The sequence below is a fragment of the Cyanistes caeruleus genome, chromosome 2 (assembly GCF_971803275.1).
Source record: "Cyanistes caeruleus chromosome 2, bCyaCae1.hap1.1, whole genome shotgun sequence".
NCBI lineage: Eukaryota > Metazoa > Chordata > Aves > Passeriformes > Paridae > Cyanistes > Cyanistes caeruleus.
In genome coordinates, this window is record NC_141702.1 from 111,661,889 (window position 1) to 111,687,404 (window position 25,516).

At 45.1% G+C, this 25,516-nt stretch overlaps 1 protein-coding gene across 26 annotated transcripts in view; it reads right to left on the bottom strand.

Annotated features, from left to right (window-relative positions):
• Positions 1 to 5,759: 5,759 nt before the first annotated feature.
• Positions 5,760 to 25,516, bottom strand: part of LOC111926533 (uncharacterized) — a 34,579-nt gene continuing 14,822 nt past the window's right edge. For 3 of the 26 annotated variants that reach the window (XM_086879201.1, XM_086879204.1, XM_086879202.1), the window contains 11 exons: positions 18,902 to 19,397; positions 17,652 to 17,819; positions 15,880 to 15,957; positions 13,500 to 13,586; positions 11,762 to 11,873; positions 10,980 to 11,124; positions 10,191 to 10,304; positions 9,512 to 9,656; positions 8,954 to 9,102; positions 8,362 to 8,501; positions 5,760 to 7,038 (listed from right to left, as the gene is read on the bottom strand). In XM_086879201.1, coding sequence (XP_086735327.1) covers positions 6,923 to 7,038; positions 8,362 to 8,501; positions 8,954 to 9,102; positions 9,512 to 9,656; positions 10,191 to 10,304; positions 10,980 to 11,124; positions 11,762 to 11,867 — 915 coding nt within the window. In that variant the 5' untranslated portion in view covers positions 11,868 to 11,873; positions 13,500 to 13,586; positions 15,880 to 15,957; positions 17,652 to 17,819; positions 18,902 to 19,397 and the 3' untranslated portion in view covers positions 5,760 to 6,922. Of the gene's footprint in view, positions 7,039 to 8,361; positions 8,502 to 8,953; positions 9,103 to 9,511; positions 9,657 to 10,190; positions 10,305 to 10,979; positions 11,125 to 11,761; positions 11,874 to 13,499; positions 13,587 to 14,510; positions 14,843 to 15,879; positions 15,958 to 17,651; positions 17,820 to 17,904; positions 18,050 to 18,901; positions 19,398 to 21,423; positions 21,523 to 25,516 lie in introns of those variants that run through there. The other 23 variants (XM_086879198.1, XM_086879205.1, XM_086879211.1 and 20 more) reach the window with 21 other exon arrangements.

A 25,516-nucleotide genomic window follows, 5' to 3' on the forward strand; every position in this document is an offset into this window, starting at 1 on the left:
CGGCTGGCTGAGCTGCTGAAGTTGTTGTCTGTCCATTCAGCAACACATCTGCAATCCCTGAGAGGGTGGGAGCGAAGCAGTTTTTAAACTTAACACTGGAGCTTTGTGGTAGGACTGAAGTTCATCTCTCAAGAGTCTGAGTTTCATGCAGTGTGAGGGCTGGTGTAAGGCAGCCCCAGGACACCTCGTGCTGCTCACTTCCTCCCATTTAACAGTATGAAACGTATAAGGGTTCATTAATATTGAAAAAACCCTATCTCACTGCGCCCTCATGCCAGCTGAAATCATCTCAGCTGACTGCAGCAAGCTCCCTGCACCCATGAGTGGATGCCTACGTGCAGGTTGCCCTCAGTACCCAGAGAGGAGATTAAAACTTGGCCGGGTTTTAGCGCAGGCTTTGTGCAGTGATGCTTCGGGCACACACCCCAGGGCCTGGGCTGCAACTCCTGCTTAAGAAGCACACATTTGTAATTTGTCAACATCTCTGCCTGGTTTATACCCTCGGGGGAAGCCTCAGGGACAGGTTTTCAGGCAGAAAATGGGGTGGTGAGCAGGGCTGGCATCCCACACAGGGACATGGACACAGGGTCTGAGTGAGGTCACCACGCACAGCAGCACAAAGAGCAGTATCACAGGCCTTTTGGGGATGGCTTTTTGCTTTGTTTCAGATTCTCCCTGCCCAAGCTGATAGTGTGGAACTGATACTGCACTCAAAAACTTGCCACAGAGAGCAAAGAAATCCACAAGCAGCCGTGGCTGGCTCTGCAGGGTTTGGATTTGCTGCAGGATCAAGCAGCAGGTGCTGCCTAACATCAGTGTCCCCACTGCCACCGTAGGCTGGAGCAGCTCCAGCACCGGGGACACCTGTCTGGTAGCAGCCATGAGACCAAATTTCCCAAAGGGCACCGTGGATCTTCCCTGCCCTCAGCCTGGAATTTGGGCAGGAACATCACATTCCCCTCCTCCATTCCGTGCCAGAGCTGGAAGAAGAGGGAAAAGGATCAGATGCTGCAGAAGTCCTGACCTCATTCCTACCCTGCCTGCATATGTTTTGTGGTAATGCTGTGATAGTTCTCAAATGCTTCCTTTACATTTTCCCAGCCAGGCACCAACATCACTGCCATCACCCCGTCTCCTTGTCTCTGCAGGAGTGTCCTCAAGGAACACCTTTGCATTTGGCTGAACAAGATGTTCTTGTCTGAGGAACCACAACAGTGTTTTTCCTGGTTTTCCATCCATCCTATTAAATCACACTAGCAGCTTTTCTTCCTACAGTTTAGAGTAAGACTCCTGTGGCTAGTGTTATGTGGACAGTCTGTCTGTCATTTCCTATTGTCTTTTGGTCAGGTGAGCTCCAGGTCGGAGAGCTGGTCTTCCTGATGGAGTGATAATGTAAAGAGATATATAAATACAGTGTCCAAAATCAGATTGGGTTGTGTCTTTTCAAGGAGATGTCAGAAGCATCCAAGCAATGATTTGGTGCATCAGGGTAGGAATGTGCCTGGCATGACTGGTGTGTAGGGCCTGTCCTGGCTATCAAGGAGCCATCAGACAAAAATGCTTCATGGAACATCTCCACCTGCTCCAGTGTGATGGAGGACATATGCAGCCCTAAGCCACAACTTTGACCTTGCTGCTGGTATCAGGCACACAATGGGTATCTCCTCATGATTTCTGATCATCCCTAAGTGCATCTGTTGTGAACTTCAGTCTGATGGGGCTTTTCTCACCAAATACATTTGCCACTCCTGGAGGGAACTAGGATTGGACAGAAATATATTTGCAGGGGGAAAGGCACCCCATAAACAAGGGGAAACACAGTGGGTCTCCCAGGAGGCTGCATTTTTGACCATTTCAGACCACAGCCCAAAACAACAACGGCATGCAGATGTTTTGTCTGTGCCATTTTTAACAGGCTTAAGGTGAAGCATTAGGCCAAGGAAACCCAGCCTCGCTTCCAAACTGGTCTGACATTGCTCTCAGATGTCTTTGCTCAATCCCTGTGCTCCTCTCTCAGCCCTGAGACCATTTCACAACAAAATATTCCTCTAATCTGTTCTTGTGAAATAGGTGGCAAAATATGCATTGCCACCAGGGTAAGCAACGGCAACCACAGGCCCAAACACAATTTTTTTTTCCTCTCTTGGATAAAAATATGTCATTGACCACTTACTTAAGCTAAATACTTTTCAGTAATGCCCTTTTTTTTTTTTTAAGCTCATGATTTTTTTTACTAGAACAGTGTTGAGACAACCCAAGTTACCAGCTAATGTCACTGTCACTTCCAGGACTACCCAATCGGTCCCATCCTGAGCAGGCAACAGCCCTTCTTGATTGACTAAATATCACATTTTTCCAGTTTCTTGGCCAAAGGCCTTCAAGACCCTTGCTTCCCAAAGAGGAGGGAGAAAACACAGCACCCTTGTGTGGATATTCAAAGGTTATGAATCAAATTTTCCAGCAGGGAAAGCCCATGGCGCTATCACACAGCCAATCCATGTACTGAGCAGTGTCCCAGCTCTGCTGGGAGCAGGGTCAGGCTCTGAGGCTGCTCCAGCATTTTTTCCCACATGTTCAGCTCATGCTTGAGTCCTGCCCCAGCCCGTGTGTCTTTGCTGAGATGCCTTTGACAGAGGGAGGGAGTGAGCTGATCTCCTGACACGGGGCTGTCCCGGCAGATAAAATAAATATTTAGCTGGAAAACATCTAACAGTTTTCAAAGAGCCCAGGACGGCCCAGCGTGTTTAGACTGCGTGCATAGCAAAGGGCGCTGCTGTCTTTAATCATCCTCGTATGTATTCCACACTTTTATCTGGAGTTCTTCACAGTCCTCTGCAGAGAGGTTTGTCTTCTTCATCTCTGCATCACAGATAAGGAAATGGAGGTGCAGCCAGTGAGGGCTTGGCTTGGGGTGCTTGGGGTGCCATGTTTCGAGCCACCCTTCTTTGTGTTTCCTCTCCAAGGCCGGCGTGCCTCCGACAAGATGACATGAGAAGTGTTTTCCTGTTTCCAGGTTTTCCTGCTGGTGGTGGTGGCCCTTGTGGCTGGTGCCACTTGTGCCCATATCTCAGCAACAGTCCCTGTATCCCACTGTGCCCCTTGCCCCTGGATGCAGCCAGGAGATGGGTTTGCACACTGGCTCTTTTGCAAAGGAATTGCAAAGGAAAAGCAATGCTGCTTTCTGTTCTGGCACTTTGCATCATGGAGTAACCTCTCTTCTCTCCAGCAGGCTCAGCTTCATTTATTTATTACTCCATTTCACAGATGCTTTAATATAAAGTAATTAGTCCTGAGGGTAGCATTAAGCCAAGAACAAATTAAGCTGAGCGTATCCTCTGCCTGGGTGCTCTGATTTTTGAGAGCCCAGCAGGCGAGGCTCCTGCCTGGGCTCTGCCTGAGCTCTGTAACCAAGAGCATCACGGGGGGGTGCAGTGTTCTGGGGTTCTGGGCAGGATGAGGTCCAGGGAGTGCTGCCCAGAGCAAGCTGCTGCTGGTGGGAGGTGTCAAAGGGAAGCTGCCCCAGTCCCAGCCTCCCAGCAGCCCTCACCATGGCTGAAGAGGAGCCAGCTGAGTCCTAAGGCAAGAAATGAAGCATGGTTTTCTCTGGAAGCTGTGTGGGCTTTAATGAAAGCCTGACCCAGGGTCTTATAACCTCCTTTTTTAAAAAGAATTCCTTTTAAATTAGCACATTTGCTTTCTCAGCTCAAATGCATATTTCCCTTGCCCCACAACTTCTCCCATACAACATTCCTTTGAATCAGATTTTCACAGAAACTTTTACTGAGAACAACAGTCTAGCAGCCTCAGAAATATCCAGCCCAGCCAATACAGCTCTATGGAAAAATTGTGATAAACTGATGGGGCATTCTCAGATGGAGGCTGCCCGAGCAGGAGCTGGCCCCAGACTGGGGAAGGAGCATCCCCATGCATCCCCAGACATAGTAGTGAAGTTGTCCACCCAGTGGTGTTTTATAGATCACCCTGCTTTTCCCTATTTCCCTATTTTCTTTAGCCACAGAGGGAATCTCTGCAGAGGATGAGAAGTCTAAACCCAGTTTTTGTATGAGAAAGCAAAGTATACCTTTGTGTCCTGGGAACCTCGTCATGCCTGGCTTTGCCAGCCCCATCCATCTTCCAGCCCCATGGGTCTAGGGGACTTGGGTCACATCCCAGGCTGGCCTACAAGGCACATGAAACTTTGCAGAACCACATTTTCACAAACTAAACTAATTTTTCAGGCCTTGCATTCTTAAGGCCGCCAGCTTTCCAAGAAATTTTAAATCCTGTAAAATTCACCCAAATGCCATAATCCCTCATGGAAACAAAGGCTGGACTGATTATTTTTTGCTAAAAGGTTGGCAGGCTTCCAGCTTTCTGAAATGCAGCTCTGCTGAAAGAAAAATCTTTTGTGGGCAGAATCATGCACTGGTGGTTTTGGAAAGACAAGTCAAAATAAGGCATTTCAGGGAAAAAAAAACAAACCAACAAACCTTTAAAAATAGTCTTGAAGCTATCTTTATCCCCAAGCGTGGAAGAGGAAGGGTCACACTTATTTTTCATCTGCTTTTCCCCCTGTCCACTGATAGAGAAAGGGGCAGGTGGTTTATTTTCAGGCTCCTGTTCCTGCTGCAGATGCAAGAAAAGCCATTTTTCCCAAAGCTGGCTGGAGCTTTGTGTGCTGGGATAGCTGTGGAAACCTCTGTCTACACCAGCTATGGGAAAATAGGGCTTGGAGAGGGTTTTGGGGACCAGGAAATTATTTGTGGGTGGCCAGATGAGGGTTGAAGTAGCTCAGCATTATCAGTTCAGGGCAGTCATCAGGGGCTTTCTCACAGGGACGTCAGCAAGGATTAAATTTGGTACACCCCTGCAATGACTTCCATCCTCTCTCAGTTCCATAACAGCTTTTTGCAATTCCCCAGTCTGCCCTCTCCTTTACCATCCTAAATAACTGGCCAGCATGAAGCAATCCCTTAATTTTTAGTGACCACCTTATCCAGCCCATGACACATGGTACCAGCAACCCCCCTTCCTGGAGAAACACCTCCTCTGCTTCCCAGCTTTAATCTCCAGCGGGAGGACTTCGATTTTTGTAACAAAAAAAAATCTGTAGAAGCCAGTGGTTTATGAGACAGTCCACCCTTGAGTGTGTTTTTTGAGCCCTTCAGAGGTTTGTGAGACATGACTTCCCTTTGCAAAAGCCCTGTCCACTCTCCCCAGATAGTGAATTGCATTCTTTGATATGGGCATTTGATTCTGGTCATTTGGCCAGCACAGACATGAGGTACAGACACCAAGAAACCTCCTGAAGGCATTTTTTAAGGTCCTATGGAAAAGCAGTGCAGCTGCCCCAGTCCAGGAGCTGTTTGCAATTCTCTCGTTCAGGAGGATGCAAAACCTTCCCATGCATTAACCACTGCACAACCTCACAGCAGCTTCTCACCTTGCCTGGACCCCTTAATCCCCATGCAAGTGGATTTAATACCTCTGTATTAAAGAAGGCAGCTTATGGAGAGGCTGCTGGGAATTTATTAGCCGGGCCCTTGGGAGGCAGAGCTTATAAAATAGAAACTTCATGAGCAGCGTGCTGGACAAAGGAGTTTAAATCATACCTAGCAGTCTACATCCTCCAACTCTTCATCTCTAAGCCTGATCATCAGTGGAAGCAGCTACATCCATGAGATCCCAGCAAGGGACCAGAGTCACTCTGGAACCCTGGGCCTGAGTGAGGTGGGAGCCAGAACAGTTGCTTTAGACGATTTACAGAGTTAGTAGCTGATTTATTTGAAAATTAAAAAAAAAAAAACCACAGCAGAATGATGAGAGGAATTGCATTACACTGCTTTTGGTTTTTGCTAAATGTAAACAATAGCACATGTTATTTTAGAATTAAGTTTTGTTAATAGTATTGCAAGATGCTCAACATCTGAAAGCACCTTCCTGGTGCAAAGACTTTCCAGACACCTGTGAGGCACCACCAACTCTTGATTAGGCACAGGAAGGAAAGGCAGTGGTCCAAAAATTCAGTCAATCCAGTTTTAGGCTTCCTAATCCCAACTCAGAAGTGGTGAAGCCACATGAGAAAGCATGTCGAAGTTGAACTCGCTCTACCAGTTCAATTTTTTGTTTTTATTTTTTTAAAACAGGCTTCCTTTGAAGCATCAGGCTTCACCCCACATCAGGTACCAGCTCATCTGTACATCTAGCCTGCTTCCAGAGTAGCCACAAACCCTCCCCCAGTGAGAGAATCCAGCCAGCCCATGCAGTGCACAGCTCAGGGAAAAGCAACACATTTGTGTCAGAAATCTTCAGTCACTCCCCCTTCCCCCTTGAATATCAAACATCAGAGCTGAAACTGCAAAGGTAGATACCAAATTGTAGTATCTGTTCCTGTCACACTGAAGAGAAGCAGGAAAAGGAGCAGTGGCTGCCTGCAGGAGATCTGCTGACAGCACCAGGGCTTGAGGATGCTCAGCAGCGATGGCCAAGGGAGTGACAGACCTGCCACTGCTGCCCTGGAATTCCAGGGACAGTTCACTTGGATCTGCACTTCAAAGAAAGTGAGCTACAAAGGAAAGAACCAGAACTATGTGTGCAAGCCTGCTGGGTGCCTGTTGGCAGCCCTCCTTGCACTGGCAGGAGAAGAGAGCCACAGCCCAGCCATCACAATGATGCCACAGGAGTGCACAGGACCTTTTCCTGAACTTTTCCAGGGTAAAACCAAAGGAATTCAAGACAGGGTTGTGCGTAGCTAATCTGAGAGGATGTGGGAACAAGACACATTTGCAGACATGAGATATCTGCATTTGGAATGGAGAATAAGAGAGAAAAGCACAAGGAAATTGATGTAGGAAGGAGGGACCAGCACAGGCCCAATTCTTTTTTCTCCCTTTCAAGTGTTGGCTACAATGTGCCAGAGGTCTCAGGCCACTATGCCTGATGGACCTCGGGATGCTTCCAGTGGTCTCTTCCAGTGTCTCCATGCGACTAGTCCCAGCCGAACAGCAAACATCAAGCACGTCAGTGCCAGCAGAACAACTGGGGAAAAAACACAGAAGCATGTTGGAGCATAAAAAAGGCATTGCCTCTTGTCATACTTTAGCCCCCAGAACAGGGGGTATTCAGGGAAAGATTAAAAAAACCACAATCCCCTGTACAGGATCCATTATCCCCAGAGCTGTCTCTCTCAGAGTTTTACTGCTATGCAGTGAAACTTGTCCAATGCTTCCAGCTCAAGGAATGCCTAAAAAGTTGGAGGCTTCCTGGACACAGGAGTTAAAATACATTACATTAACAAAATACTCCAAGAATAGTTGAACTATATAAAGAAACATGTACTAGTTTGGGAAAAGCACATTCTTGTCTTACCAGCCAAACAAGCTGAACCACTAAGAATGAAGTTTTGCTGGTAAGAAATGTACCTACTGCAGGAACAGAGCTGCCTGCCAGAGACCATGAACACCTCCACATTCCTGGTGGCCACAACCATCAGGAGACGAGCCTCCAGTGCCCCCATGGCTGTGGCAGACAAGCTTTGTCAAGTCCTGCTGAGTGCTTTTCAGGCATGATCAGGCTCCAGCTGCACTTACAGCAAAGGGAACTGTACTGGAGCAGCTCTAATGGTGATGCCAGTCCAGAATTTAGCTTTAGCCACTGGTATTTGGCAGTGGGAAGGCTGGAGGGTGGGAACGTGCTCCCTTCTGCTGACCCCTTGGTGGGAATAGGCATCTCAAACTGTTTCAGCAGGATTCAGAGTTCACACAGATCAGTCCCTTTCACGCCAGCATAAAACTGCTCATAATGGTACAGCTTCTGCCAGACTGTGATTGTACAGAATTTGGACAGCTTAAGCCCTTTTACCACGGATGACTACACTCAAGTCTGCTACAGTGGCTGGCAGCAACCAGATAATCCCAGGAAAACTTGTTAAGGCTAGCCTGAGCTCTGCACAGGAGAGGAGCATGTGCAGGGGTTTGCACTGTGAAGCCCTCTGTGGGTCAGATGCTCGTGCCCTGCTCCAATATGCCCAACAACACAGGGACAATGGAAGCCCACAGCCTTCATCCCAGCCCTGCTTTTCCTTTGGCCTGCCCTACGTCAGATGGAGCTGCTGGAGGAGCCAAGTGGGTGATGGAGGATTGCAGGACAAACATATTGCACTGGGAAGTGAACTTGAGACACCACGAGGGTTGGGTTCAACCCCAAGGCTCATGGGCAATGATTTCTGCTCTGCTCCTTCCTTAGCAAAATGAATACCTTCAAATTTGCTTTTAACAAATAATGCTTTTCAAGCTGCAAGTCTTTCTGACCTCAATACAGAGGAAGTACTGGCTTTCTTTTACAGGAGTTAGAAGGATTCACCTATAAAAGCATCGTTGGTCAGTGGGGATGAAAATGAGCCGTTCCTGAATGCGCTGCCAGCCAGAGCTGCTATGACCACTGGGTAGACTGTGAGGTTATAGCGGACATATTTGTCAAGCAAGTAGTTTTCTAGATAAAACCTGTGGGGAGAGAGAGAAAAAAGTAAGAACTTTCTCTGTATTTTTTTTCCATTCCCTGAGAAAGGAATTAGACAGAGAATGGAGGGTTTTGTGGGCCAAGAGTCCAAAATTTTTCATTTACTAACATTCAGAAAATTAAAAAGTAATTTATTTAAGGTAAGTTTAGGAAAAAATAAAGCCATATTTCATATGGATTCTGTATCACACCCTCACCTGTAAACCTAAGGCCGGTTGGGCTCATGCTCACAAAAACATGATCCTGGCCCACAATGCTTATTGGCATTGGATAAAAGCTCTGCCCAGACTCCCAGTTCATCTGCCATGAATTATTACAGAGGCCTTTCGGTGTTGGGACAGGGACCAAGTGACGAGTGAATTGGAACAGATGGGCACCATTGGTGAGAGGTGGAAGGGGTTTCTGAGGCTCAGTAGGGACCCTTGGGATGGCTCACCATATCACCAGGCCGAGAGCCAGGATGCTCAGGGAAGCAGTGGTTGCTTTCTCATTGGGCACGTCCCACTTGTAGATCAGCACGACGGCGAAGTTCAGCAGCGTGGCGATGCTGGTCCATGTCACGTACAGTGCCAGCCCGTTCTGGACCTGCCACGCAGCACAGCAAGGGGACAAGAGTGACACACAGGCAATCTTTGTTTGTCTTTGGTGACATGTAGGTGCAGTTAAGCCAGCCTTCTGAATCTAGCTGCAGGAAAAGTCCCTCAACACAGAGAAAAGGTAAAGCCTTGGAGTCCCGAGGGGCTCTGGAAATCCAGCCCAGCAGTGTGTTATACTGGTGTTTCAGGAAGTGCAAAGAACAGAGCCCACTCCCAGTTTGTGCCAAGAGATGTAGATGCCTTTCCAGAAGGGTTGTGAGGAACTTTTCTGTGCAGGGCAGAAATATTTCCTTAGCTATGTTCTGCCACTGGATCTTTCCCTCTGATACCTCCAGCACTGCACAAAGGTTGTTTTTTTTACCATTTACCAACAGCACAGCTTCTCAAAAGCCACCTACCAGAATGCGGATGAGCCAGAGCTCAGCTTTGTGACCCTTCACAAACCATGAGGAATGGATGCTCAAGGCTCGGTGGGAGACAAACAGGGATGCACATGTGGTAAGAGAGAGGATTGCCAGGAACACCAGGGCTGGAAGGAGGAATCTAGGGCAAAGCACATGTACACACACAAAAGACATCACATTTTTCTCAGTGGTGTCACAATGCCCTAATTTGTAGCTTTAGTGTTAGGTATTTACTGGCTTTAAGTCGATCAGCCTTTAATAAAGGTAATCACTACACGTAGCCCCTCATTTTGACATATTGCTCTTGCTGTTTTACTCTGTTAATCATGAGGTTGTTTTCCTGACTGCAAGTGATTTCTTCACCTCTTGACAGTGGTGCTCTCATAAGCCCATGATGTGACCATCATTATGGAAACAATCCAATTAGAAGAACAGTAGCTTTGAGGCGATCTTAGACTTCAGTGACAAATCTGGCTCATGGGCACGATGACAACGTAATGCAAAACCCCCAGACTTTTATGAAGGCTACATTTTGTCCTGGCATAGAGTTTTACAGGTGTGATTAAGTGTTCACACACAGAGGAAAAACCCAAAACATAAAGGAAAAAAAAAAAAGCGCTGGGTTGATCCCATCAAGAGTGTTAGAAAGTATTTGCAACAGAAGACAACTTACTCTCGGTCCCACAAAAAGAGCCATCCAACATTGAGGCCATTATTCAGACACCACGCCACATAAAAAGGTATTGGCAGCAAGTCTGGCTTTATGAAGACATATCCAAGCTCATTCCTGCCAGGAAAAAGTGGATATGGAGAAAGGAAAACAATGCACGCATTGACCAAACAAACCTTTCTGGCCTCGTTTTCCTTATATTAGGAGGGACTCTACATTGGAATTAAACACTTTGGTTTAAATCAGACTATTTCTCCTCTGTGTCCTTCTCTGATACAATACAGAAATACCTGTGGCTTTCCCTGTCAGGCAGTTATTGATCTCATAGCCCCAAGAAAAGTTCCCAGTCCAGTTCAACAAACCAAGAGACTCCCCAGTGCTGGTTGTTTGATCTCTAACAGAAAGTAAACTCAAAGCATTAGCTCCATAATCCATTAATTTTGCCCCTGTGGATTCTCAGCCTCTAGCAGTGAGTATGGGCAGGTAGTGAATAAATCTGTCAGATTCCCCAAATCATTGAAAACATGGCCTCAAGGAGGAGTTTACACACTTTGATACCTGTCCACACTTTAGAGGAGTTCATGTACATCTCCAAACTGCTTCCCCACTTTGGATGCTGAACATAAGAGATGCTCCAGCCACAGAGCTTCAACATTTCAAGTCAAGATAAATGGCAATGAGTTTGCTTTTGCTAGAAACCCCTGAAAGGGAGGTAAGAGACTGAGCTACTCCAAAAGGGAAGAGTCACTGTCCCTTCTCATTTATACTGTAAATAGTAAATACGGAAAATACCTTCGACAGATCCCTGACAAGGCATAGAGAAGCCAGGCAAGCTGCCAGCCATAGATGACATTCCAGATGAGGAAAGTCCAACCAGCTGGTGTGAAATCAGTGCTGTACTTGTCCGAGATGTTTCCAGGGGTTGTCCTGAACAGACCTGTGGTGGTGAGTGTTATTGCAGGCAAAAGTGTTATTACATCCAGAGGATGGGGAAAGACTGCTGATTTTCCTCAACCTTTAGTCTTCCTCCCTTCCCAGTGGGTTCAGGGATGATGAGAGCCTGCCCTTGGTGTAACCCAGCCACAAGCTGCAGTTGGTTTAGACATCCATTATGGGATCATCATCCCTTATTGGGAACACCACACACCTTCCCTCTTACACAGAACCAGAAAAACCAGCTGTCTGTGTAATCCAGAGGGTAGCATGACGGCAGTTCCTGGCAGATTCAGCCAGGCAGTGTTCACATGCAGCACCACTGTCATCTACAAACCCACAGCAGCAGCCTGAACATCTTCCACCAGGGATACGAGGGTGTGCAAAGACTGCTTTCCAGCCACACTAGGTCCAGGTTCAGTGGGAACATTTACTTGGATTCCAATGGGCTGGATAGAGTTCAGGCATTTGGCTGTAATACCTGGAGGATTGCCCAGCTACTTCCACCTTTCACAGAACAAGGTGTATTTGGAGAGTTGATGAGGTAGCAAACACATCTATCCCATCTAAGCCACCTTTTATCACTGCATGATATAAAGCATGAAACCCACCTCTGAACAGAGAAAATTTGCTTGCATTACCTTTGAAAGTTCCAGTGGCATTTCCAGCATTCATTATCACCATGATTGTGAAAGTAGCCAGAGACAGAAACATCACCAAAATCTTCAACTTATGCAGAGCATCCATCTTACTCTGGAACACATTAGAGATACTGCTGGTTTATCCTAAAGGAAGCCTCGGTTGGTTCCACATCCCAGAGACTGTTTTAGAAATTATGTTGTAAATTCACAAACTTTAACTGCCAACTTTTATTTGTGGAGTTTTCATTAGAACTAAGGTGGCTGTTGCATAGGCTGGGAGCATCTCCATTTGAAGAGATCTCACGAGGCTGCAGAATGGAAATGGGAAGCTTTGGCTCTGCCACCCTCCATTGCAATAGTCATAGCCTAGGTTTGCCAAAGGTTTTCACAAAGGCCTAAATAATTAGCCCACAAAACTAGTTTATCTGGCATCACTGTTGCAGTTTCACTGAAGCAAACAAACTTATCAATTTTGCCCACTCTAGGAAGCATATATGAAAATGTTGAAGTCCTTGCTTTGCAGCCAAGTGCCTTTTAGTTCAACTTAACTTCTCACATTTACCTCTCTAATCCTATAACTCCGACAAATTAACTTGCTTTCATGGTGGTATTACCTCCTCATCTACTGGCTGCAAATAAGCTTTAAATGCTTTAGCACGTCTCAAGAACTTTACAGACTATAAAACCTACATTCTTCAATTTTTCAAGGTTAGTAAGTAGTGACTTGGGCTTTCCCAAGTGATTTCTGTTAGTCCAGCATTTATTCTATCCCAGAAAATTCAGTGCTAAGAGTAAGCACGCATGCACCCAACTATAGACAACAGCTTTATTTCTCCTCACAGCTCAGCACTTGAGCTGCTTTCTCTCTACAGTGGCACTTCAATGCTTTCCAGGGTTGGCAGAAGCAACAACTGAGTTGTTTCACATTTCTCAGTCTCGAACAATAAATTCCAGTTCCCACTTCAGTGGATTGTTTTATAGTTCCAGGCTTTGTTCACAGAAAGTGCTCCATCCAGACACGTCACAAGGAAGTGGGAAAGGAAATTCTGTTTTCTGTGAATCCATACATGTTGTTTTTTTTCCTTTTCAGTTCTATCTTAACAGAAAAAAACACCCTTTTAAAAAATAAAAATTAAAATCCTATGTGGAAGAGTGCAATATATGAAATCCTAACTAGATTTATGTCAGTCAAATCACAGAACAACATGTTGTCTTCAACAGATACATTGGATTAGCAAATTCTGAAAAGAAAAATCCACTATTGTACAATTGTGTTGTGCTATTGCATTGTAATATCAGACATATCATTTCTACTGACATGCAGATTTCTGAAAGCCATGAAAATGTAGGAGAAAAATATCACTGTACACTTGTCAGTGATCAAGGGAAGAATATAAGAATAGGACATTTGCCTGTTCCAAACCAGTACACTGGACTAGATGGTCCTGTAATCTCCCTGTCAGGCCAAAGCTGTTCTCCCACAGTCCTGTAGTTGTCTTCAGCACCACACTTATTTTTCACTAGCATATTTGGAAGAACCTTGGTTGCACAGCTTCAAAGAAACCCATGCTTGCTTATGGAAGTCTAGGAGGAAAGCCTTATTAAACAGGTCAATAGTTTCACTAGTGTCTCTCACCTCCTGCCTCCAACTTACTGCTTGCAATAAACGTCTGCAACATTTCCTGCCTGCAGTCTCCAGACACAAACACCCATTAGAAGAATCAGAAATATTACTCACAGCAATCCACACAGGCTTTATGGCAGCGTTTTACAGCTGTGGTTCAGCTACAAGCAGCTCTGGGGAGTCTCCGCCTCCTAACCTTATCTAAAGAGATTTCATACAACTCTCAGCAGATTAATAATCACTTATTATTAAAAGAAAAATAAAAACTCGCAGAGGTTAGACATGCTTTCTGCCTGTGTGCTGCTGCTGCAGCCTCCAATTGGCTAAAGCCTCCCAAAAACAAGCACTTATGCAAGAGAAATGTGATTACTTAACCAAAGCCTTTTATAACAGCCAGACATTTCGTATAACATTGCATGTTTCCAACTTGTTGGCAGACAGAAGCTAATGAGTGCATGCTCTGGGCTTTTGCCTGCTTTGTCCTTCCCTATCCCTGCCAAGAGGAGGGAAACCGAGCACTTGATGCAAAACACTGCATCTCAAAATCTTAGTGCTCCCGAGTGGGAGATGCTGGCAGGGGGTGCTGGAGAAACAGATTGGATTTGGGATTTGGGGAAAATGGAGATAAAAATTGTTTGAATTGGAAAGGACCTGAAAGATCACGTGGCTCCAACAACCCCCCCAGCCATGGGCAGGGACACCTTCCACTAGACCAGGTTACTCAAAGCCCCATCCAGCCTGGCCCTGAACATTTCCAGGGATAGACACACAGATGTAATGCACAGAACAGATAAGGTTGGAAAAGAACTCAAAGAACCCATAAATAACATAGATCCATAGTCTGGATCCTGTGAGCATCTTCAGATCTTCCTATTGCCCCAGATGGAGATTGAGTCACAAGTAAATTTTTTGTTCTTTGATATAGAAAAGGCTCCTGCCCCCCAATGCAAGTCCACCCTACAGAAGCAGTGCAAGCTGATCAGTCTCCACCTGTACCTCTGTCTGCTACAGAACCACAATCTCACCACATCCACTCCTTTCATTTTATATTTCTGCTTGTTTCCTCTCAAATTTAAACTTCTATAGCCAATTTAAAATATTCTTCAGCATCAAAATGTTATTTACCTTGTGCAGTCACAGTGGTTACCAAGCAGACAGTCTGGCTGGGAACTGCCCCATGTCAAATATAAAGGCAGTGAATTAACTAGCACCTATCTTCACCCATTGGAAACAACATCATGGGACTGGGAATGAACCCAGCTGGAGCTTCCTTGGCCATGGAGATAGGGGTGGAAAGCCTATATGAACATGGATTTGCCAGCTGTGGGAAGTGCAGGGCATCCAGCCAGCACTGTTGCTGTCTATTTATCAGTGTAGGTGTGAGGTCCACCCTTTGAAGGCATTCTGAGGTCCACCCTGTGGAGGTATTCTGATGAGGAAACCGGTGGTTTAAGTACAATTATTTCTTATTAGCCAGATGATATGTTGTGCTCAACACATGGATCAAAAACAAGAGCTGCTTGTGAATAGCATGTTCCTTGAAGAGGACAAAGGCCTGAGCTCATAGCATGGTGGCATTGGTATTTTTCTCTCAGTTTTTCATTTTGTGAATCCCCTAGGTATGTTCACAGTGACTCTGCCCATGTCCTAGAAGCTGCTTTCAAGTCACAAGTTTATAAGCACTTGTTGCAGCAAGCATGGGCTGAAATACAAGCAGAACCATTACACTGTATGGCCTCTCCTCCTAGTAGATTAAAATCTACAATGCACCTTTTCCCACACTGGACCACATCTTATTTACAGCCCTCTTATACATACCTAGTGTGTATAGCCATATATATGTCTTTACTCATTACACAGCCCAAATTACCTCAGCATGAGGTCAGACACTACATTTTCATCCCACAAATGAGTGGCCTGAAATTCTTCACTGAATACAGGACACTTTGTCATACATGTGCCTGTTAGGCACAGCTGGTCAGCCAGGTCCATGCTGGCCTAAATCTAGGGAAAGTTCTGCACGCAGGAAACACTGGACAAATGGAAAAAACAAAATACACCCACGTCCCCCCCTCCACACACCTTTCTGTCCCATGCTCTTGCTGGGTATTCCACAATGCAGCTCTTGTTGCAGTGAAACCACTGGAAGCAATGCCACCACAGTGGTGGCCTTGTCCTCTGGCCACACTGTAATCCAGGCAGAAACTCAAAGCCTACCTTCTGGTTTCAGAAGGTTTTGGTTTTTTTTTAGAATAAATCACAACACAGGCCTTGGATAAAATATTCAAAATTATTTTATCATGCAGCAAAAGTCCCCACAAGTACATTCGTAAAACACAGAGCAATGTACTTAGTGCTTGTAAAGTTATTAAAATTGAACATCTCTTGCTTCACTAGGCTGCACAGCATTCCCAAAAGTGGGAATGCTCAGGACAGCTATAGCTTTAAGATACCAGAGTTAAACTCAAGGGAAGCTTTTATGGAAAGCCCCTACCTTTCTACAGTGTAACTTCTTCGAGAGAACTTTTAGGCTTATTTCTTTGACACAGGTTTGAATATCTTTGCTGGCCTGCTGAGGAAATAAAATTATATTGTCAGAGGGGTGACAAATGCAGTTGTATTAATTTCCAACAAGAAATGGTTGCTAATGTTTGTATGCACAAAGAAGCACGATACAATCCATGTTTACAAGAAGATGTGTCTTGAAATCCAGATATGCTGCCGGATGAAATCACTGGAACCAATTCCATGACACAGACAGAGCTTGGTACTTTTCAAGACAAGTTGTTTTGAATCAAATATAAGTTAGTATTCATCTGGCTCATGATAGAGAAAAAGTTTCCAACCAACAGTTATTTTACCATCAGGGCAGTTTTCCACTGATAGACAGATAAATACAGGCTCCTCCTGTATTACCAAAAAATCTTTAAAGGGTCTACCTTTAGACTCTTCAGAGCCCTCATTTCTTTTAACAGAAGAAGAAAATAAATAGGAATAAAAGCTGCTTTTCAAGAAGGAGATCTACCATGCCCATCCCTCCCCATGCACACTCCCTGCAGCACCAAGACATGTTCCACCAGGAGCAGGGCACCTCAGACACCAGCGCACACAGCACAGCAGGACTGGTTGCACCGGGACCACAGCTCCACTGGAAAGCCATGTAAGCATTTACAAGGTGATGAGCTAGCATGAGGGGACTTTGTACTGGTATTAATGCCCTGCTGACAAGAGGAAGATCCCATATTTTTTTAAAAAACCCTCCACATGAATCCTCTTGCTAGTAGCTGAAATAAAACATTATGAGCACAGACAGTTTGAGTCCCAGAACAGAAAGTGGAAGAATTGCTTTCTACCTAGAGGTGTCCCTGTGGAGGCCCTGTCCTCAAAATAAACTCATTTTGCACTGTGCAGGAACTGAGAAAAGTTCATCTGTGGGCAGCTCACCCACCTAATGGCACACACTAACATCAGCAGCAAACTGCAGAAAGCAAAGCCCCAGAAACACCTCTCCAGCAAGGCAGGAGCTCAGATATCATCATCAGTCTGCCAGAGCCTTTTGTTCCCACCAGCAGCAAAGACAGGTTTAAATCCTAAAAATATTCTGCACACTCAGTGCTCCAGTTTAATCCTTACAGCCACTTGCTTTAACTCCAGGCTTTCCCAATGTGCTGGGCAAACTGGCACCCACGAGTCAGCGACCTCATTGGAAATCATTTCCAGGCCAAGTTCAGCAAGTGTTGACAACCAAATATACTAATCTTCTAACAACAGCTCAAGCATCCTAATCCTGCAGTGGGTTAATCTGGGTGCCCTCAATGCCAGGGATTTGCCTTTCCTTGCTGCTAGAAGGGATGGGATTTGGCTGTGCACATTAGGATGGGCACACAGTGAAGAGGATCTGTGCTTAGCAATCCCCTTTGGGCATTTTAAGAAGGAAAATCATCTGCTTTTTATTGTTGGAGAGCAAAACAGATCCACCCTTCGGCAGCAAGGAAATATCCCTACATTTGAGGGAATGAGTAAGGAACTCACTACCTTCATATTTTCAACTAGACTTTAAACTGCCATGCTAAAAATCAATGGCTGATCTCCAAGTCTTTTCATTGAACTCTAGATTAAGGATATTATTGCAAACATTTAAGTAACTCAGACTAAGCCCAGCCCAGTCCTTGTGAGAGAAAGAGGGTAAAAGACAATGCACTTCTTTCTCTAAACTGAACTTCTAAGAAGTAATAAAAAACATTATCCCCAGATGTTCTCACTTACTGGTTAAGGACTGGCAAGCTTGCCTTCTTCAAAGGCAGCCCAAGAGGCTGCCTGCAGCAGTGTCCAATGTCTGGCAGACAACATCCACAGCATCAGATCAGCAGCAGCAGGAAGGCACAATGAACCAAAAACTCATCTGCACTGAACTCGCCCCTTCAAACAGGATGGCTGTGAAGAGATGAGGAAAACAGCAGAGCTGAGCAGCAATGAACAAAGACACATTTATATGGCTGGGTATCTTCAATTTATAAACCTCTTCACTGCATAAAGGTTATTTTATTCAATCCCATGGCATTACTACCACTCGCAGGACTCTTCCATGTCCTCCTCCACCACTGAAGGAATGACAAAACCAAGAGCACTCATTCAGTGCTCTGCTCAGTGTCACTTCTCTGTCCTTATTGATTTTAAGAACACAGACATTATTCTCCTGGATACCTCATCACTATCACCTGGGAATGCTTCACAAGCATTTAATTGTTTCTCTCCCTACAATTCCATGTCAAAAGCAAAAGCCAGCCCCTTGCATTGGCAGCAGTGGAGTTGTCTCTAAGCCCTCACTGGCTACAGGTGGCTGTTTTGCAGAGCTCACATGGCTACCAACATGGCCAGGAACAGATAGGAAGGGAGGAAAGGCAAAATGATGGTGGTCACAGCACAAGTTTTTCTTACTTCTGTGGGAGCAGAGAGCTGCCTTCATTTATAGCTGCAGCATCCAGGTCAGCCAGAACCTCTCATGCAGAAAGCCTGCTTGAGAGGGACTCGGGTGGCCTGATTTTCTTTGTGGTGTTTTTTTTGTGGCACTTTATATGCTTCAATGCAGTAGTGTCACCTATAATTGGCAGCATTCAATGCATCTCTCAAGATGAGCATTTAGGAAATGAGAAACATTTGGATGGCAGCAGCTTTTCTACAAGAGGGCAGCATGAAGATTAAACAGAAGACTTCCATTCACAGCAGCTGAGTGCCTCACTTTAGTAGGAATACTACTTTAACATAGCAACTTTGCAATCTAATTATCTAGGTATTTTTTAAAGGCAATTGGGGTTTACATAAAATATCACAGTATGGCTATATAGCACCTCCTACATTAACTGTTAGCAGGACTAGAATATTTAGTCTCATTACTGTGGGAAATTAATGGAACAAAACTCATTACAAGACCTTAAAGATAGGGAAGGTGATTTTTTATTAAGAAGATTCCAGTAAGTTGGTCCTACCCACTCCCACTCTCCCATCAACATACTCACATGCACAGGATTGTATGCATCAATGTGTTCAGGATCAGCCAAGTACAGCAGGAAGCACTGAGGATAACACCACCACTCCCCTGCAACTCTGGGTGGGCTCTTCTTCATTTTTGTATGCATCTTTTGTACCCTTCAGCAGTGGATATGATCATCTTGTGTCTCACCCTTCAAGAGTTTCAGGCAAAACTGAGTCTTTTGTTACCTTTCTTCTGGGCACTTCACAGTTTCTCTGCTGTGGATCATCATCTTGTCACCTTATCTCTAAAGGCTCTGGTTTGGGTTTTTGTCCTCTGGTTATTTATTTGCATGAAACACATGGTGTGGTTCTGCAGCAATTAATACATGCCACACCTTTAACCCTTCCTCTGCTGTTTTTCTGTTGTCTTCAGCCAGGTGTTTCCATTCACATCAATATTGGTATTTCTGCTGAAAACCTCCACGTCAAGCAGGTCACAACCACATGAGATCCTAGCACACTTTGGAAGCCGCCAACTTCCTGTGAACCAGGGCAGGGAACAACATGGTGACAAATTACACAGCTTCTGGCTGGCCATGCAGAAGTTGAAAATGTCTGTGTGTTGTGGCAAATTTTAGGCAGCAGTCCCTTTAAGTGATTCTCTTGTTTATTTGCTACCACACAAGCTTCATTCATTTTCCTTCCCACTTCCCTTATCCTTGCTTCTCCATCTGCTCATCTGCCTCAATCTCAGTATTCCATACAATTGCTCCCATCCCCTTTTCCTTAGAGGAAATACCACTTCCAAAGGCTGGTTTCTGCCAATGTCTACCCTCTCCTCTTCTGCAAGGATGTGCAAAAGTTCTTTCAGACCTATAACTCAACAGAATCATTTGGCTACTTCCTGAACACAAAAAAAGCACACCCTTTACTCCATGTTCATCTTCCAGACAAATTTCCAGGCTGCCCCTCTGAACATGGAAGTGTTCAAATAGTGAAAAAAATTCAGACAGAAATTTAAGATAAAACATCAGTTCCCTTCTAAATTTAGTCAAAACCATTGAGACCTCTTGTACTGTCACTTGGCAGAAACAAACTAAGCCTGAGGCAAGGAAAAAAAAAAAAAAGGAAAATTGCAGCAACAAGGGAAAACTATAGCCAAAGTGGGCATTTTGATGAAGTCAGAAGAGAAAAAAGGGAGCTCTAGCAGGAAGAATAAGGAAGTCATAACTGCAGACAATGGTGTAATTTCTGCCTACAGAAAATGCACATGTTACTGAAGACATGCACACCCATATATCCAGATTCTCACTTTGCAGCCTCCCCAGAGTCATGCAGTAGGTGTTTTTATTTCTCCAAGCTGGAGACCAGCTATGCCCATGGAAAGCCAGCTGAACACAATTTACATCTCAAGAAGGTGAAATGCAGTTTCTCACAGAAGTCTTTTTCAACACACAAATGTTCCCAGGCCCTGCCACCCACCACTGGAGCCTGCCTGCTCCTGCAGATGTAGGTGAGGACCTATCCCCAGTGCACCCCAGTGCAGCTGGTGATTTGTGCTAAGCTGTGTTTTGGACCTGAGGTGCCTTTTCTTGTCCTTTGGCTTGTTCTTTGAAGGGACTGGAATCCTTTCCTTGGGCAATGTAGAATATTAGAATTGTTTAAGCTGGAAAAGACTGCTAAGAGCATTGAGCCCAAATGTTAACCCAGCACTAAACCATGTTTCCAAGTGCCACATCTACACAACTTTTAAATACATCCAGGGATGGTGACTCCACCACTTCTCTGGACAGGCTATGCCAGGGCTGGGCAATGCTTTCAGTGAAGAAATGTTTCCAAATGTCCAATCTAAACCTCAGAACATCAGAAGCATCCAGAAAGGTTGAAATCATGATCAGCCACCTCTTCCAAAAACAATTAGCAGCAGATTGATGAGGACTGAGACCCCACAAGTGTCAGAAAAAGCCAGTAAGAGTCCAAACCCTGTGCAAACTGGAGAGGTGTCTCTTAACATATGTTCCACATATTTCCAAACCTTATGCTGTCTTTAGCCCAAACACCCTTCAGGGTTATCATGGTGCTACTTTTTGTAATTCAATCATCAAAGCAGTGTCCGCCCTTCCTCCTTTTCCTCCTTCCTACTAATTAATTTTTAAGCGAAACTTATGGTGTTAGCAGTTTTAATCTGGTTATTCTGTTGAGGCTTGTCTACAGTCAGAATCCACAAAGCCTCAGTAGTGCCATCACTGAGAGCTCGCTGTCATGCCTGGGAAGCCAGATGAACTATCAGCTCCCTGGATAATAGGACAACATCCTTGTCTCCTGCATCCCAGCTTCCAAATCAGCCATCAGCACAGGGCTTTGGCAGTCTCACAGACTAAGGCACCTAACTGGCACATAAAGTGGGCCATGCAAGATGCAGACAACTGACCAGTCAGTCCCCACCCCTCCCTCATCAGCTTGAGAAGCTCAGACACAAGTTGAGGCATATCATGACTCATTTTGTTTGAAAGTTTGTAGAAGTGACAGAGTCAGGTCCTAGAGATAAACACAAGACCATTCTCACCAAGTGTATTTTTTTTTAAGGACACTAGTTATTACTGCTAAAGAGGTTATTTATAGGCTACATAATCTGCCTGTTTGACACATGGTCCTGAAAAGCTCCTGTGTTAAAACACCAGCAGACCTAAAACCCACCTTGAAAAACTCAGCTGCTGCAAATCAAGGAGAATCAGGGCTTGTGCCAATTGCTGAAAGACTTGCTCTGACCACGAATACTTCCATACAGAACTCACCAACAATGTGAGAAAATGAACATAGGAATTCCACTTTCAAAAATTAGGAAATACACACTGAAAAGAGCAAACTCAAGCAGCAAAGGTTTTGGGTTTTTCTTTTGGGTTTTTTTCACCAACATGAAACTGTCCACACTTTACATGCAGGGTGTTTTTTTTCTAAATTGGGTTTGGACCACAACAACTCCAGCATTGTCCTTCCTAACACGTTCATCCTTTGCGGCAAGTGTAGCTCAAACCTACCTGCTACAGTAGTAAAACAGAGTAATAACAACGAGATCCATCATTCATTATGATGAAAGGACTGCCATGGCTGGATCACATTATATCAGTGGAGGCTATAAATCTCCTCCTATTTTACTCCCCACAAAAAGAGCACTTTCGCAATCAGAGAAAGCTGCTGAGCCAGAGATGTGCTCTCAAGGCATGTGAGTGTTCTGCAGGAAAACATCTGTCACTTGGCAGTGTTCACCTGAAAGGAGAGCCCTGGGTGATATGGCACAGAAGTGAAAGCTTTTTTCTGCAATATGCTGTACAACAGAAAGTGAAAGTGTCTGAAAAAAGAGAATTTCAACTTTACTGGGGGAAGAGCCATCATGATCACTTCATAAAACTCCAAATATTAAAAGCCATTATGCTGTGCTCACACCCTAAGTACACCATACTGAAGAAGCTCCACTTCTAAAGGCTGCTCCACATGCCAGATAAATATTTGATACATCAACTTCTACATCCAACATAAAAGGAAATAAATATGTAAAACCAAACAAAACCCATCAAAGTCCCAGTAGCCTCCCCTACCTGCCCATGAGGAGGAGGCTTTCCAGAGATACCAGCAGGATCTCTGCAGGTATGGATGGTTTACTCAGACCATTGGATGTACAGCAGCAGAACAGTCCTGTTCAGTCACATTTCTGCCCTCTCAACCATCAGTGTAAGTCAGATTTACACCCAGAAGTTAACTGGTCTCTTGAAATAAAAGCCTGGAAAAGAGCTCAGACCATTCCAGAAGGATGAGTGCGAAGCCAAGGCCTCCCAACCAGACTATTTAGGGATCTTTGTGTCTTGGATAAGGCTAGAGGTCGTTGCTCAAAACTACTCATTCATGGCACTCACAGACAGCAAGGTTTCACCATCATTCAACACAGTGACTTTCAGAGGAACTATTTCATTCACAGGACTTAGTAAAAGAAACTTTTGGAGACCATCCTGAGAACAGAAGAGAACTATAGAAATATAGAAAAAAAATTTAAAAAATTATATATATAATGCAATGGGAGGACCTTCTGTTGAAAAAATCCTGGAGGACATAGTTACCTGAGTGACAAGAAATAGAAGAGTACCAGTAGCATTTATCTGTGTCAGGGAGCAGCACTGTGCCATGAAGGGGGACAAGGAGACCCAGCACAGGCTGTGCTCTCACCCACAACAGAGTCCCTGAGCAGAGCTGGGTGCTGCTAGCATCTTCTATCAACAGTCCCAGACACAGCAAAGGGGTGGCCCAAGCCCAGGGGTCACCTGGGGGTGCAATCATTGAAGGGGGCTGGAGACAAGCTACAAGATATCCCCTCAAGGGCCCATCCAGACAGCAAAACCAGAGACCAACCCACCTGTGAGGCAGCCTGGGCTGGGCTCAGAAAAAGCTGCTGAGTAGAGGGTTGGGTGGAGGTTCCAACTGAGGCTGCTCAGAGCACTTGGGACCCTCTGGGTGCTTTGGGAGTTTGTTGGGGCTTTTTCACTGGAACCTCAAAGCTGCAGAGGCCACAGCTGGGAAGCTGGAGGAGCAGCAGGACAGTGTCTCCATGAGGAGAATGGCAGCTGGGAGGTTTATTCCCATGGCACGTTGGAGCAGCAGCACACAGAGCTCTGCCTGCTGTGTCAATGAGGGCCACTGACCACCATGGGCCTTTGTTCTTTGCTTTGGTCTGGCTGTCAGGACTGTCAGGGATTATAAACATCAGCACTGCAGATTTTGCTGTTGGTGCCAAAAAGCAGAGCAATCAGAAGTTGTGCCTCCTCTTCCTTTCCAATTTAAAGCATTTCAGCTAAAAACTAAAAAGATGTTGGGTATTTTTTAATCACTGCCATTCAAACTTTATTGGAAAAAGCAAATTCAAGGACCTAAATTCTCCTTTTTAAGGGCCATCTAAACTAATGCTTGATGGAAGACCTCATTTATCCCTCAGTAGTGCCTGGAGACTTTTTTCCTCTCTCCTTGTTTCTTTCACCTGCGTACATCCTCATCACTTCTTTTGTCATTGGCATCCCCTTTAGCAGTCCCACCTAACAAGTACTCCCCTTACATATTTGGACTTTTTACAGGGCCTCAGGGCAACCTCTCTCCAAAAAAACCAAGAAGGACATTCACTGAAAGGGACTGAAAAAGTCAACTTTCTCTCTTTGCTTCCTGGCTTGGGATGCAACCACAGAACAGTTTATCTCCAGGGTAGTTAACAGGAAAAATGCCAGCAGGTGGCATTCCAGAATAGCTTCTGGGATCTGCGATGACAGCAAAACCTGAGCTACACCCAGGGCTCCTCTTACAGCTGCTGACATCTGCACAGTGGAAGGGGATGCAGGAGAGCTGCAGCAGCATATCCACCCACAGCACCTTTAGGTGATGGCTGCTGCTGCTTCTCTCTCCTTCTGTCCTCCTTCCCTCCAGCCTTCAGGTTGTTTCTCACAAATAAGCACTTTAACGACATTTGTTTTGAAATTTCTCCTTGGAAGAAAGTATCTGGGTGATGGATGAGGCTGCCATTCGAACACTGAGTCAGTCTCCACTTCTCTCTCCAAGCACTTGAGTATCTTTAAGTGCCATCTGACCTGAAAGCCCTGGATATAAAGTCACACTGGAGAGCCTTCAGTACAAGACACATACATGTACATGCATGCATTTGCATGTAGCATCCAGGGGCTAGTAACCACTTTGGCTCAACCTAGTTAAGACAGCAAGTTTTCAAAGCTTTCTTTGCTCGCCCTTAAGCTTTAGTGGGATAAAAATAACATTGATCAAAGTCACCCCTTGCCACAGTTGTAGCTACTGCCACTCTCAGCAAAAGCAGGTATTGCCCAGGCTGTGAGCAGCAAGACACCTGCTGGCTGTGCTAAAGCCTGTTATTTCAGCCTGAAGTAGAAATATCCTCTTGTCTTGAAAGCCTCACTGCTGCAACATAATAAGTCATGAGTAAAGTACAGAAAAAGCTTGTTCTGAGCATTTTAACTTGATTTGCCTCCTGGAGTTGGATAAATGGCTTCATGTACACACCAGCATGCCTCGGGAAGCATCAGGAAGCCACAGCCAGTGTAATCTGAAAGCTCTAGGTTACATTTTGACCCAAACAGGAAAGTGATCTCAGTTGTGTAGCAATGAATTCTCCTCATTTGCTGAAACAACTTCTATCACAACCACAGGAAAAGAAAACCATAAGAAAAACAGGTGGATAAACCTCTGGAGATCCTGTGGAGATGCCATGAGCACCCTGACTTCCAGAGTTGTTACGACAGCTGGCAGTGCCTAAGGAGGACACAGCACCCGGGCTGTGTAGGCATTGAGGAAAAAGAGAGTTTGAATATTCCTGCCCCTAAGTCAACAAGAAGGGTGAAAGAAAGATCCCTTCCTCTGCTTTGGAACTGTTTATTTAGAACAGAACATTTTAAAGCTATCCTTCTCTGTCATCAGCCTTTTGGGAAAACAATGGCTAAAATGCTGCCTTTGAGGAATCAGTGCCTGGCTTATCTCATCTCTGCACCTCCTAGTACAGCCTCTTCTTCCAGGAGCATAGCTCAGTTTTCTGGAACAAGGAGTCTCCCAGTGATTGGTTCAGTGGCCACAGATCCTGCCTGAGCCTGCATGAACATTCC